We start from the raw sequence: 14,905 nt of genomic DNA, 5'->3' as shown, positions 1-14,905 counted from the left end.
TCTCCTCCCGGCTCTCAATGGAAATGCCCCTGGAGGAGACACTGAGATGAGGCTGGCCACCTGCAGATAGCGGGTGCGCTTGTATCCTGCCCTTGCACCCCGCTTTTTTCCCCAGAAAAAGCCTGGTTTCTGTGCTGAGTGTGTGGGCTGTGTGTGACCATCTGGCTGTGCGGCTGCTATTGATGATACCAGTGGGCAGCAGGAGCTGGCCTGGCTGTGGGAGAGGGCTGCTCTCTGCTCCCTTTCTCTGGCAGGGAAGAGGCACCCTGACCCTGCAGTGTTTGGAGCGGTCTCTTTAGAACAGCTGCTTAATTTACTGGTTTCAGTATTACTTTTTTAACGTGTGAAGCAGCTGGCCCAGGGAAAGAGGATGAGCACCTGGACTGCCTTAACCTCCCGATCCCTTAAAGGTTCCCACCTTCAGCCTGCCTGGTTGGTAGACATCTGCAGGGAGAGCGTTGAGCAGGAGACTGCATCCAGCCTCCTGTCAGTACAGCTTTCCTTCCGTCGGGCAATTAAACCCGGAGGTGGGCATCTGGACGGAAGATTTGTGTATCTCTTAGGGCAGAGAAAGCTGCAGCTCAGGTTACTGCCCTCCAGCAGTCTTCCAAGGTCCTCCAGCGAGGGAAGGAGAGGAAATACAGCCGGAGAGGGGCTGTGTGCGCTGATGGAGGAGAGCAAGAGGGAAGCGACTGCAGCTTCCCGCCGGCTCCAGATGATGCCTCATAGTTTCCCTTTTTAAAAGCATGAGCTGGGCTGGAGAAATAAATATTTGCGTTACAATTCCTGTTGGGAACGAGAGGCTGTTTTCGGAGGGAGGGTGTCAAACGGAAGTCGCAGGGGCCAGCGCAGTTTGGTGCCGTGACTGTTGTGTTTGCTGGGTGCGATCCCACTCCCAGCTGGAACAGGCAGCAGCTCCACTGGAGGGGTCACCCCACCGGGAGCTGAAATTTGGCCTGGGGCAGGAGAGATGAACGGGCAGCTCGACCTGGAGACGTGGCCCGGGGCGCTGGGGGACAGAGGCAGCCTGGAGCCCTCATCCAGCCGGGGCTCAGCCCCTTCCCTCTGCCCTACTTCCATTTTCTCCCAGTTAGGTGCACAGGCTCCGGCTGCAGGCACGCTGCCAGCACAGTGCTCCTCGGCTGAACAAAATGTCCCCTTGTCCCAGGGCCTGGCTTTTTGGAGCGACAAGGGGCTGTGCTTCCCGAGATCCCCGCTCCTTCCCGGAGGAGCTTCGGCACTCTCCATCCAGGCGCTGACACCTGCGCTCAGCTGGGAAATGCCATTTAGGGCTCGGAGAGGAGGGAGTGGAAAGAGACGCTTGGAAACCTCGGACTCCTGCTCGCGGGGGGAAGGCTGCGAGGCTGGAATCCCGGCAAGGGAGAATGCCGTGCCGGGAATTTTATCCAGTAACAGCAAGGGAGGATGCGGCTGCCGGGAATTTTATCCAGCACCAGCAAAGGGAGGAGGATGCTGCCACCATTTTAGCGGCGCTGCTCCCGCCCGCCGCGGCCGGAACCGGGGCTGGGGGAGCCGGCGCGGAGCGGTGGGGGGAAGATCGGGCCCCTCCAGCCCCATCCCGGCTGCTGTCCCCCGCTCTCCCCCCGCCGGGGCCGGCTTCCTGTCCCCCGCCCGCCCCGCGGGGTCGGCGAGCGGCGGGGAGGGGACGGGGAGGAGGGACCGGGGGCTGCGGGCGCTTCCTGCCGCCGCCCCCGCCGGGGCAGAGCGGAGCGGGGCGGGAGCTGGGCTCGGCCCGGCCCAGCTGAGCGGCGCTCCCGGGCCGAGCCAAACTTCCCGAGGGGCTCGGACATATACACACGCTCACGCACATATATAGATATTTAATTTTTTAAAAAAAAAATTTTTCCCCATTTAATTTTAATTTTTCTCGGCACTTTCGGCGGGGCCCCCGGGGCGGAGCCGCCCTCGCCGCCGGGAGGGGCCGGTGCCCGCAGCGCCGGGGATGGGCTCCGCCGGGGCTCCCTCCGCCTAGAGCAGCCCGGCTCGGCTCGGCCCGGCCCGGCCCGGCGCGCAGCATGGCCGCGGAGCTCAGCGCCGAGGAGGAGCAGGTAGGTCCCGCCGGGCTCGTCTTTCCCGGGGCGGGCTGGGCAGGACCCCGGGGGTTCCTTCCCCCCACCGCTCTTTTCCCATCGCTATTTGGCTACCCGGGTTGCAAGGCTGGTTTTTTGGGGTTTTTTTTCCCCCCAGCGAGGCGATTCTCCCGATGGGAAGCCTCCACCCGCACGCAGCCCCCCATCCGTGCAGCCGCCAAACCCGCAGCCTCCCGACCCACGCAGCGCCCACCCTACGGCACCCCCACAACCTTCCCGGAGCCCCGGAGCCCCGGCAGGGCCCGTGCCGTAGCGCTGGGGTGTGTGTCCCCGCGGCAGCGTGTCGCCGCTGGCAGGGCCCCTGCCGTGGGCAGTGGCGTGGGGATGCTGCGTGGGGATGGATGCGTGTACACGCGCTTCCCACGCCCCAGGCCGCCCGTGACGTCCCGGCTTCCTCCGCCGGCCTTGCGTCACCGCGGGAGGATGTTGCTGGGCTCGGGGAACGGGGCCCTGGAGCCAGCCGGGCCGCCTCGGGTGGCCGGAGCAATCCCTGCCTGTCCCCTTCTTTGTCCTCTTCCCCAGGCTCGCCCACCCGCGGCCGCTCGGCTTCCCTCTGCACGGGGATGTGGAGCCCGGGAGCGGGACCAGGCGAGCTGCAGGGCTGCCTCTGCCCCCTCGGGCTGTCACATTGGCCACGTTGGTGGCGCTGGGGACTGCAGAGCGAAGGCAAAAGTTCCTGTTTTCCTTCTAAAATGGTGGGGTTTCTCCTTTAAAAATCCTTCGTTTCTACAGGGAGGTTTGGGAGGGTTGGGATGGAGCTGCCGAGTTCTCAAAACCTCCGTGGAAGAGCCCCTCCTGCAGCCTGTGCTGCTGCTCAGCAAATGCAGAGCTACCCGGCTTTTTCCTCCTGGGAGCAGCGCTGTTCTCTCCAGGGTGATAAAATCCCAAGGAATGGGGAGTGTCCTTGCCCCCTGTCCCCACAGGTGTCTGAGATTTGCATTTCTCCTGTGTCATGGAGGGGGCAAAGCTTCCAGAAACAGGGGTTTTGGAGATCCTGCAGTGGCAGGGAAGGCTAGTTTGCAGCTGGAGCGGCATCCCAGGAGAGGGATCTGAGATGTTTGGTTTGTTTGGGAGTATTAGATGGAGAAGGTGAAGAGATGTTTGCAATAACGGCTCCAGGTTTGGGTTGTCAGCTTGGTGTGGAGAGGGCTGCCTTTCATGCTGCCCTCGGTGGTCTGGAAGCCAGAATCACAGAAGTTTCCTTCTTTTCATGCGTGCGTGGTGGTTTGGGCTGGAACATGTCCTTCCTCCCATCCCTTCGGCCTCCTTGGGACCTTCAAGATTTCCTCCACTTTCCCCTGTTACCGACCACAAGCCAGGGGAAAATTCACCCTTCTCCTCTTAGGCCAGTCTTGGGACATCTCTTCTACTGGCTCTCTGCCTATCCCTGAGGAGCCAAACCAATTTTCCTTGAAGGTTTCCAGCCCAGCTGCAATTCTCACAGGTTTATCCCCCATTTCCCCATGCTGAAGAAGGAGGGTAGGTTTGCTGCCTGGGGGAGGAGGGCTGGAAGAACCCCTGGATTCTGGCAGCAGTGCCTTTGTCACCACCCTGCTCCAGCGGAGCGGGGACGTGGATGACGCCAGTGCTCCAAAGACCAGCATTGTTCCAAAAGCCTGGCCACGGACAATTTCACTCCCAGTGCTGCCAAAACGGGACTTCTCGCTGCTGCTCTGGGTCACACGCTTTGTTTTCTGCACGTGGAGCAATTCCTGCTCCCCTGGGATTGACGTGTCTGTAAATCCATTTGGGATTGGGGCTAGGAATGATGATGAGACCCAGTGGAGCGCACAAAGGGGGCAGAGCTATGGCGGGCATTGATGCTCAGCTCCGTAACGCCTGGCTCCCTGCTGTTGAATGGTGGCACTGGTAAGTTTGGAATTTGGTTTTGTTCCCAGGGAAAGCTGGAATTCATGGCTGAACTTCCCTGCAAAGTCAGTGCTTGTTGTGCATCTTCCCCTTGCAAAAAGCCCGTCATCCCTCGTGACTGCTGCTGGAAATGGGATTGTGTGAAGTGTGACGGGTTAGGTGTTGAGGAAGCAGACCTGACCACAGGTTGCATCCTCTTCTCATTGCCATCACACCCTTCAGGCCCCTCTTCCCATCATCTGGGGACACACCCTTCCCATGATCTTGGGGTATCACATCCGTCTCAGGCTGTGGTGCTGGCTCTGGTCTTTGTCTGAGGGAAGTGGGAGTTGTGCCTGGTGCTCAGCCCCATATCCTAACCGTCCTGCACGTGCTGGGGAAGGATCATCTGCAGTTATTTGGGTTTGCATCTGCAGCAGCTGGGCATCTCAGGGGATGCCCTGGCAAAGCGGAGGTGTGGCCCGGGATATATTAGATAGGATATGTTTACGGATAGAATATATTCCTATATGTGGATGTGTGCTGTGTTAAGGCTGTAGATGGTTCCTGTATTGCCCCATTATTTTCCTGTGTGCTTGTGCCACTCTGGGACTAAGTTATGGAGCTTCTGGCTGCTGTGTGTGCTGGGAGACAGACCCCTGGGATGGGATGGGCTGGGCTCCTTTGGCTCATCCCATGAGAGGGGCTCACTGTCCTTGCCGAGCCTCGCGCTGCCGATAAACCCCAGCCCTTCGCTTCCTCCTGTCGGAAGTCATTAACACCGACAAGCTTTTCTGGCTCAATAGCTCCCAGTAACTCTGAATAGTTCCCAGTAACTTCGTGCTGCTGCCTGACATCCTACACCGCCGCCTGCCTGCGCTCCCTGCTCCTGGAGCCAGCCTTCAGCACTCCCCGTCCCTCCTCCAGCTCCTTGGACAGCATCGCCATCCTCCGCTCCAGGGAGGAGGGAAGCTGTTCCATTTTGGCGTGTGCCTGGGTGGGAGCCAGGCATTTTGGTGTCTCCCTCCATCCTGTCTGCATCCTTTGAGCAGGATGCGGTGGAAGACTGGGCTGTGCTGTCTCCCTTGGGGCTCCTGTGTGGGATGGGATCAATCCACAGCAGAAGGCAAAGCGGCGTGCTGGGACCCTCCTGGTGTTCCATGTATTTGTGAAACTGGTGTTCCTGGGCGAGCTGCTCCGTGTCCTGTAGCAGGTCGAAATGTCAGTCCTCCATGTTCATTACCTGTGTTCCCACAGCCAAGTTTGCTGCTCTGTGGTGGAGCTGCAGCCCCAGGAAGCCACTTTCCAGCTGGTGGGGCCTGTGCTGGGGATGCTGTGTCTGAATGGGAGTTTGTTGCCTGTAAAATCCTCCTTTTGTTCCCTCTCTCCTTTTCATAAATGTCCCCCAGTCTCCAGGCCATTTTTCCCACCCCTTCCTCCTTTTCCCATGTGGCATTTCTGCCGTCTCCGTCACCACTGTCCGTACCCCTTCTGTTGTGGAGCTCCCTGCCTCATCTGAGAAGCTGCTGGGTCTGTTGAGCATTGTAGCTCCAACAGTGACCAGGGATGCTCCTTGGGCACCCCTCCTCCTCCTCCTCCTCCTCCTCCTCCTCCTCCTCCTCCTGCTCCTCTTCCTCTCACCCAGTCTCACTCCGATCTCTCCCACAGGCAACTAAGCAGTTCTTGGAGGAGATCAACAAGTGGACAGGCCAGTACAATGTGTCCCCGCTCTCCTGGAATGTGGCTGTCAAGTTCCTCATGGCCCGCAAGTTTGACGTCCTGCGGGCCATCGAGCTCTTCCACTCCTACCGGGTAAGCCAGAGGGGCTGGAACCCCCCATCTGAGGGCTTCCTGCTCTGCAGGAGATCCCTGGTCCTAGGACCACCCTCCCCCTGCTCCTTTTTTCTCTCTCCCTTACAAGTTTTATACAACTGGAAAATCCTTTTTCAGCCCAAGTGGGTTGCCATGGAGATCTCACCGATCCAAATCCCTTCCCCTCCTCTGGGAGGCAGCTCATGGGTGCCCTCCTGGCTGCTGTGTGCTGCCCACAGAGCATTTCCCCGTATATATGAGGGATATAGATCCATGCATGCCTCTTCCAACCTGGTGTTGCAAAGCTGCTCCTTCTGTTTCTGGGGGGTGTGCTGGAAAATGATCCCAAGGAGCAGAGGTTTCCCTCAGACGGGTGGGTGTCCCGTGGGGCAGAGGTGGGCCATGCCTGTGCCCCTGTCACTCCCCTCCCTGCCCACAGGAGACGCGGCTGAAGGAGGGGATTGTGAAGCTGAAGCACACGAGGAGCCGCTGCGCTCGGAGCTGCTCAGTGGGAAGTTCACCATCCTGGTAGGTGGGGTGTTCCCCATGGAGTTATCTCAGCTGGCTGGCTTATCCCAGCTCTGCTCCCTGTGTGTGCTGCGGGGGCTGACCCTGTTTCCTCGGCAGAGCGTGCGGGACCCCTCAGGAGCCTCCATCGCCCTGTTCACAGCCAAGCTGCACCACCCCAGCAAGAGTGTGCAGCACGTGGTGCTCCAGGCACTCTTCTACCTGCTGGACCGAGCTGTGGAGAGGTGAGCCTGCCTCTGCAGGGGAACCCTGTCTCACACTGCAGTCCCCGGGGAGCACTCCCCAGGGAGATCACTGCTCCCCATGGTTTAAAATTTGGTTTGAACTCCAGCCAGCTCTCCTGATGGAGTTGTTCAGCAGGGGAATAAAATCCCCCGAGCCCTGAACCAGGCTCTTTGCAGCCTTTCCCTGTCCACGCCCTGGGTTCAGTTTAGCAAAGTCCCAGATTCCTGCAGGCTCTGGCTGGGGAGGAGGCAGCCCCACCATCAGCCAGACGTAACGTGAGCCCTGCCAAAAATATAAACCCAGGACATTCCCCTCCCATTTATCCTGCCAGGCTCTTGCTGTTTTTGACCTTACCCATCACAGATGATGATGCTGAGACAGGCTTAAGGCACGAGTCAGGCTTAAATGAGGGCTGTAGAAAGAGGTGGTGGAGCAGCTGGGAAGTGCAGAAGCAATGTTTGGGTCTGTGAGTCCTTCTGGGAGCATGGGGAAAGGATTTTTGGGCGTCAGTGTGGGGCAGAGCAGAGCTGGTGATGCAGGAGCCAAGTGGTTGCATGTTGTGGGCTTGACATTGTTCGTTTCCCCCTCAGCTTTGAGACGCAAAGGAATGGGCTGGTGTTCATCTACGACATGGCAGGGTCACAGTACACCAACTTCGAGCTGGACCTCAGCAAGAAGATCCTCAATCTGCTCAAGGTGGTGCCTGGGGGTTAACTGGTGTCTGGGGACAGTGTATGGGGCCACTCGCTCACCGGGAGCTCAAAGTCCTGCCGTTTTGACATCAATTCGCGCCCCAGACCACGCTGAGCATGTCTCAGCCGAGGAGCACCAGCTCCAGCCCTGCAGGAGCCTGGGAAGGCTCTGGGAGCTTGCCAGGCTGGGCCCTGCTGTGGCTGCGGTGTGGAGCGGGCGGGACGGATCAGCTGTCCCCAGGCTGGATTCCTCTCACAGCTGCTGGCAGCGCTTTTGGGAAAACAGATGCAAATTATTTTTTAATCGTGCTGGCATTTGGTGCCTCCTCCCTTCTCCGGGAAAAAAAAAAAAGCAATAAGAGTAAATACTGGCTAGGGTGTATTCTTTGCATAATCCCAGTTCCCAGTCTTCACCTCTCCCCCGCGGAGCCAAACCCTCTGCTTACCTAATTCCAAGGAGGTGATTTGTTTCCTTATCAGCTCATAAAAACAAGTACAGCTGTGAGCGTGCAAGGCACGCTTCAGATGTGGCATTGCCATCATACAGTCGCTTTGCTGGTTGTCACTTCTGCTGGGGCCTGTCCCCTGCCACAGCAGAGCGGACCTGATGCCCTCCTCACGTCCGCAGGGTGCCTTCCCAGCTCGGCTCAAGAAGGTTTTCATCGTGGGAGCACCCATGTGGTTCCGCGTGCCCTACTCCATCATCAGCCTGCTGCTGAAGGAGAAGCTGCGGGAGCGGGTGAGTGGGGACCCTCGTGGCATGGGACTCTGCTGGCACAGAACCCTCAGTGGGCAGGGCTGAGGCTGCTTTCCCTTTGTGACAGGGTGGTGGAAGCAGCCGGGGCCATTCAGCCCCATCTGCTGGAAGCTGCTGAGCACCAGACCTTTGGCATCCCTCTCCCCATCCCCAGTGAATACTCTCCGACCATCTTGGAGTCACCCCTGCCTTTCCTCTTCCTCTCACAGGTGCAGATGGTGAAGATGTCAGAGCTGAAGGAACACCTGCCTCGGGAATGCCTCCCTGAGTACCTCGGAGGGTCCCTCAAGCTGGACCCTCTGAGCTGGAATTGCCGGTTCCTGCCCCAGCAGAACGGGCACCCCGACCCCCTGGACGAGCTCATCCTGGTGCCGCTGGCAGCCCCCAAAGATAACGGCTCTGTCCACGTCCCCGGGCCCAAGTCCATCACCCTCCAGGAGCTGCTGGATCATGTCAGCCACAAGCAGAAACGTGGAATCTACGAGGAGTACGAAGACATTCGGCGCAGGAGCCCGGCTGGCACCTTCGTCTGCTCTTTGTGAGTCAGTGGGAGGGAGCCAGATGCTCTTCTCACCCCAAAAAGCTGGGTGCCTCCCCATGCTTCTGCTGTTGGATGGGGGTCCATCGGCCTCTTTATGGTGTGGTGCTTTGGGTTAGCAACAGAGAACCCCGGCCTAGGGATGGTGTGAGCCCCCTTTGTGGGTCCTGCAGCCTCTGGGTGTAGGGGGGGAGCTGCAGAGGACAGCAGGGACCAGGACCTGGCCGGGACTCTGCTTCCCGAGGCTTTGGCCAGGTGATGGCAGCAGAGCCCAGGCTACGGGCCCCAGAGGCTCGCACAGAGGGAGGGGAGGGATGCTGCCTTTGCCTTGCCTAGAATACATCCCTGCTTCCCTCTCCCCCGCCTTCCAGGGCACCCTACAACCAGGACAAGAACCGGTACGGGGATGTGCCCTGCCTGGACCAAACCCGTGTCAAGCTGGCCAAGCCATACAGCCGCCCAGAGGTGAGCTGGCCCTGGAGGGAAACTCAACAGTCCTGTGGGAAGCTGGCACAGCTGTCCCAGGGTTCTGGAGGCCTTATCTCACCCATGCTATTCTCCCTGCAGCTGACTGACTACATCAACGCGAGCTTCATGGATGGCTACAAGCAGAGGAATGCTTACATTGGCACTCAGGGTATGGCTGGACCAACAAAAGTTTGTTCTGCTCCTGATGCACCCGTGGGTTCCACCTTTCTGCCTAGTCTCAGCCACTGGCCATGGGGGTCGTCCCAGGAGCAGGGCACTGCCCAGCAGGTCCCCCTTCTCTCAGGGTGTATTTACTCTTCCCTGGGTGTATTTATTCCCCTCAGTTTCCAGCTAGCGGACGGAAGTTTTTCCTGAAAGAGAGCAAGGGGATCCATCTTCATCCATGACAGCAGCCTTTCCCTGCCCCTCTCCCAGCTCTGGATTTGCCCCATCTGCCCAAGGATGAGCAGAGAGGTGGGATCAGCACTGAACCGTAGGGACTCAGTGCTGAGGGTGGCAATCGGTGACAGCTCCAGGCTGTGTTCATGGATCCACACCTGGGTCAGCCCCTGCAGGAAGGGGCTGTGCTTCCCTGTGGGGCTGATGAGGAGCTGGTGGATGCAGCTGGGCAAGGGGTTGCCCAAATCCATGAGGTTTTTGGCCTGATGTTTGGGTTGTCCCTGCAGGGCCTCTGGAAAACACCTATGGTGACTTCTGGCGCATGGTGTGGGAGCAGAACGTCCTGGTGATTGTGATGACAACCCGGTGAGTGCTTGTGGAGGGACACAGGGCTCTTTTTCTGAGCAAAATGAGCAATTTTGGTGTGGGATGAGCAGCTCCGGCCTCAGTGCAGTGATCCTGCAGTAATGGTGCCAGCCAGAGCCCCATAGAGGGAGGACATTGGGTCAAGGACAGATTGTTTGGTCCCTGTGGGATCCCCAGAGGACCTAGGCTGGGTGGCATGGGAAAGGTCTCAGGCAAGGCAAGGAGGACATTACCACCTTGTTGTTGTCCTGCTCCCAGGCTGGAGGAAGGAGGCAGGAGGAAGTGTGGCCAGTACTGGCCCCTGGAAAAGGATTTCCACGTGTGCTTTGGGGCCCTGACCATCACCAACCTGGGCATAGAGAACCTCAACCATTACAAGAAAACCATCCTGGAGATCCACAGCTCAGAGGTGCGTGGCCACAGCTGCCTGGTGGGGGAATGGCATGGGGGCACCAAGGGTCAGAGGAGGAAAAAGTCTAAAGCCCCTGCTTTCCTCAGACCAAGGAGCGGCGGCTGGTGTCCCACTTCCAGTACCTGAGCTGGCCAGATTATGGTGTCCCCTCTTCTGCCGCCACTCTCATTGACTTTTTGGGGGCCGTGAAGCAGCAGCAGAGAGTGGCTGTCAGCGCCCTGGGACCTCGCTTCAAGGGTCACCCCGGGGGACCCCCAGTCGTGGTGCACTGCAGCGCTGGCATTGGCAGGACAGGTAATGGGCGCTGTGTGGGGAAGGTTTGGGGGGGATGGTGGGCTGACAAATCCAGCTTCCTTGGGGCGTTTCCATCCCGGGGACCCACAGTGTGTTTGCAAGCTGGTTGACCTGAGACTCATGTCCTCAGGACTTCCCACAACCATCAGATGTGAGAAAAGTCCCCACAGGAGATCAGTGTGGGGCTGAGCACCACCACTCCAGTTCTTACAAGGAGCAGCGACGGTGCCATTTGGTGCGTGATGCCATACCCTTTGCCGTCCCTAGGTACCTTCTGCGCACTGGACATCTGCCTGTCCCAGCTGCAGGACGTGGGCACTCTGAACATCTACCAGACGGTGCTGCGCATGCGGACCCAGCGCGCCTTCAGCATCCAGACCCCCGAGCAGTATTACTTCTGCTACACCGCCATCCTGGAGCACGCCCAGCGCGAGGGGCTGCTGCTCACCAACCACAGCCGGGCCGCCCAGGAGAAGAGCTCGCCGGGGCACTGAGACCCGCTGCTGCCCATCCTCGGGGGCTGCCTGAGCTGCCTCGGTGCCCGCCGGGACCCAGCAGAGCCGTGGGGGCGGCGGTGCCGGAGCACCACAGCCGTCAGCACTGCTATGGAACTGTGCCTTATTCAACCCAAACGGTGGCTGCCATTTGCTGGCACGGGAAGGGGCTCTCGCTCCTCCCCGTCGTGTTTCGGTTGGGTTTGGTTGGTTGGGGGAGGTGGTTTGTCTTCTCTTCGAGTTGTTGGGGTTTTGTTTCGGTTTTGTCTCGTTTTTGGTTTTTTTTTGTTGTTGGGACCACCTAAGATGTACCTAGAGAGGGGCTTTGCGAAGTCCTAGGAAATGTATTCCCAGTCCTGGGGCTGAGGAAGAGGCATGTGCTTCGGCCTCACCTGATGCTCCATCTCTGTGTCTGTATGTATGTGTGTATATAATATACCCCCGCTGTGACCCCTCGGCTATTATATATATACATATATACAACCTCCCCTTTAGCAGCTCCCAAGGGTTCCCGCTGTCCTGCCACCTCACTGCTGTGATCTCTGGAGCGGTGAGTTTGGTCCTGGCTCTGTCTGGTCTTCCCCCTTCCCCTTATTTCCCCTCATGGGCAGCGTTGGGACCCAGTACCCACTCCTGCGCCCATCCCGCTGGAGGCACAAGGGTACTTGATGGTGTCCCCGGTGTTTCTTTGTCCCGTCTTCCCCATGGAGAGAGATAGCAGCTGTGCTCCTGGGAGGATCTGGAGGCTTGTGTTGTCCAGGGGGCGCTGAGCTCACAGGCATCCCCTGCTCCTTGGGAGTCACTAGGTACGAGGTGATGGGGCCGTGGGGACCGACCGGCTCTCCGGGTTGCCTGGCTTTCCCAAGCTGCCACTGGGAACCCGCAGGCCCAGCCCTGTGTTGAGTCATGGGCTGGGAAAGCGCTGAGCAAGAATAAACCCCAAACCCTGGAGAGGCAATGAGCCTCTGCCCTGGCCTCAGCCCCCACCACTGCCTGGGCCTCCCCAACTTTATACTGTAATAAGCTCTTTGAATGTGTATATTCTTATTTTTTTATAATCTTGGGGGAGGGAAGTGCAGGGTTTGGGAGGTTCTATTTTCTTTGGGGTTCGGTTTGGTTGTTGTTTTTTTTTTGTGTTTGGTTTCTTTTTTTTTTTTTTTTTTTTTTTTAATTTAATATTAACTTGATCCAAGCCAGAGCCAGAAGTATTTGTAAATGTTCCTATTTTGCTCTCAGAGAATTCTTTTTGTTGTCATTACTTTTTTGGGAGTTTTGTTTTTATTTGTATTGATATATAAATATACCACCAGTGACCAGTTCTCTTTGCTGTCATGGGGGCACTTTAGCAGGACAGAAGGAGGGAATTCAGGGCTTTGCACGGGCCGTGATCTCTAAAAACCAGCTGGCCCCATCCCTGAATACACATGGACTTTGAGGAGCACAGGGCTGTGTTTAGGGCTTCTTCTGGCCTGGGTGAGGCTGGGACACAGATAACCAGGCTGCAGGAAGCTTTCCTGGGCAGGCAGGATAGTGTCAGCAGGGAAGGCAGCACAATTGGCTGATGTAGCCAGGCGACACACGCCACCCTGCTCCAAGTTCCTGCCCCTTTTCCCAAGGCCTTGACAAGCCCCAGGACAGTCTCCTGTCTGCCCCTGGGATCTGCCCACTGCTACCTTTTGCTGCAGCATTTGGAGGTACAGGCTTCTGGATCCCCTCTGAGCAGGCATGTAGGGCACAAAAAACAGGGGGAACTCCTGGGCTGTCAGGCAGCCCCAGTGCCTTCAGGTGCAAGTAATGCCAGTCCCAAGCAGCAGCCACAGCCCGAGGCTTAGGGATGAGGGAAGAAAAAAGGCAGCTTGTGCAAATGAAGCCCTAGAGCCAGTGAGAGAGCTTGTGCCCCAGAGCAGGGCAGCTGGCGGGTGTGAAGAGCAGCACCTGTGTTTGCTCAGCTGGAGCCTAAAAAAGTGAGGGATGCCGGTGTCTTTCTAGGACTAGCACAGGGAGAAGCTTTCCCCTGTGCTCTGGGCGTGGACTGGCTTGGCTGTGCCAAACCGAGGTCAGACACAAGCACTGGAAGGCTGGAAAAGAACCAGAGGCAGCAGGGAATCCATCTGGAAGGGCTGCATGTCCCTGTGCACAGGAGTGTGCCAGAGGTGGGTGTTGGGAGCTGTGCACATCCTGCCTGCAGAGTGGTTCTGGTTTAGCTGCAGTGTCCCATCCTTCCAGGTACCATTTTCCACCCAGCTGTCTCCTGGAGCAGCATCAGCCCATCAGTGTGGTCTGTTCCTCGGGCACAGGCTGCCCCGGAGTTTCCCTCCAGGCCCCCACTGTAGGGTGGCTCCTCCAAGAGCTCTCATCCTCTGAAGGAAGGCTCCCAGGGCCCTCCCTCCTCACTGCCAAACTTTTTCACCCAGCAGGGCTTTCTTTTCAGCACACGTGCAGGAAGGGAGTATTTGTAGTTTATTGTTAATCCTGTGCTGTCAGCAGCAGCTCTCTGTGGCTCAGCGGGGCTTTTGGCAAAGTGTTGGGTTCGGATCCAAAAGCTGCAGGTGATGCCAAGTGTCCCACGTGGCCCCACAAATGTGCCCAGTGTCTCTTCCACAGGCTGTGAAATCCCAACCAAGCCTACTCTGTGCACACAGTAAAGGTGGCTGTGCCTTCTGGCTCAATTCCATGTGATGTGGGCACAGAGAACCAAAACTTTTCCAAGACTCATGTCCTGGGTGTCTGGTAGGAATAAACAGAGGAGAGGGATGGAGATCACTAACTCTGCCTCTGAATGGGAACAGCTCAGATACGCTGCTCCCTTCAAGGAGGGCTGAAGATCCCATCTGTGCTGGAGGTGGAGGAAAAGGTTGTAAATCTTTTCCATGGAAAAACAACCCAAACATTCACCCTCCCTTACTATTTCCAGGGCTACGTTTCTTCTCAAAGCCAGCATTTTCAGTCCTCTTGCACAACACTATGTTTTGCTCTATCCATTCCTTCTGTGCCAGCAGGTCCTGCTCAGCAGCAGAAACAGGGATTTCTCTGGAAATGGTCACTTCACGCAGACAGCCAAAAGTTACTGGAAAGAAAAACTTTGTATTGTTTGGACGTTTGTGGGAAAAATGGGCTGTTTAGTGCAAGCAGCCTGATGCCTGCAGGACCTCCCCTTCCCTGGAGTGGCCCAGAGATGGGGATCAGCCACCACGAGCACAAGTAACAGCACAGGCAATTCCAAGAATGAAATCCAAAGTTCCGCTGGAGTTTGGAAACGAGGATTTAAAGGCATGACAGGGCAATCCTAAAGCGGCGCTGCCATCGCTGTGCCCACCTGTCTCATTTGGCTTTCTTGGCTCGCATGCACGCTGCCTCGCTAATGACGATTACTTTAGTGCTTGTAATTTTGCACCCTGGGAGTTTGGAAAGAGTCTCGCTCCAGAGCTAGGATTCATTTCCCAGCCCTTCTGCTTCCTTGCCTCCGGTTTGCAAGGCTCAGGCTCGATCTCTGGGGGCACTGCAGCCCCGTGCAGGCTCAAACTCCCTTGTGCAGAGCTCTTCCAGGGGTTGAACCGCAGCTCGCAGCTCCAGAGAGCCTCCTGTGCTGCGGCCGCTCCCCGCGCCTCGTCCCGGCACCGCCCCGCTGCCTTCTGCAACGCCGCTCCGAGGAACGGAGAACAGCTGGAAAGGAAAAAAACCCCAAAACCTACGGGATTCAGACTTTGTTTGGGTGAAGGTGCTTGAAATACACATTTTAACAGAAGCGTGGAACGTGCGTGTTTGTATTTCACCCTTTCCCGAGCACGCTCTAGACGCCCAGATGAGTGCTAACGGGCGGCCAGGCCTGGCTCCTCCAGCTTTCGTCTGGGGACGCCAGCAGCCCGCTCCACAACTTTCCAAAGGCACAGAAACACTATGAAGGCATTAACTCCCATCTCCACCTCTTGTTTTAGCGGAGGGGAAGGCCGCCCACAGCCGC

General features: G+C 57.8%; 1 protein-coding gene across 1 annotated transcript; it reads left to right on the top strand.

Moving 5' to 3' along the window:
• The first annotated feature begins 1,657 nt into the window (after positions 1-1,657).
• PTPN9 (protein tyrosine phosphatase non-receptor type 9) lies at positions 1,658-12,262 on the top strand. The gene is given in 14 exon segments (XM_066328735.1): positions 1,658-2,069; positions 5,628-5,771; positions 6,211-6,244; positions 6,247-6,299; positions 6,399-6,523; positions 7,115-7,220; positions 7,845-7,955; positions 8,183-8,511; positions 8,883-8,976; positions 9,079-9,148; positions 9,666-9,744; positions 10,003-10,153; positions 10,243-10,450; positions 10,718-12,262. Coding segments are annotated over 14 exon segments (1,764 nt in total). The 5' UTR covers positions 1,658-2,036; the 3' UTR covers positions 10,945-12,262.
• Positions 12,263-14,905: the final 2,643 nt, after the last annotated feature.

This window comes from Sylvia atricapilla, chromosome 13 (assembly GCF_009819655.1).
Source record: "Sylvia atricapilla isolate bSylAtr1 chromosome 13, bSylAtr1.pri, whole genome shotgun sequence".
Lineage (NCBI taxonomy): Eukaryota > Metazoa > Chordata > Aves > Passeriformes > Sylviidae > Sylvia > Sylvia atricapilla.
The sequence above is the reverse complement of the archived record's forward strand: the minus strand, read 5'-3'. Positions and strand labels throughout refer to the sequence as shown.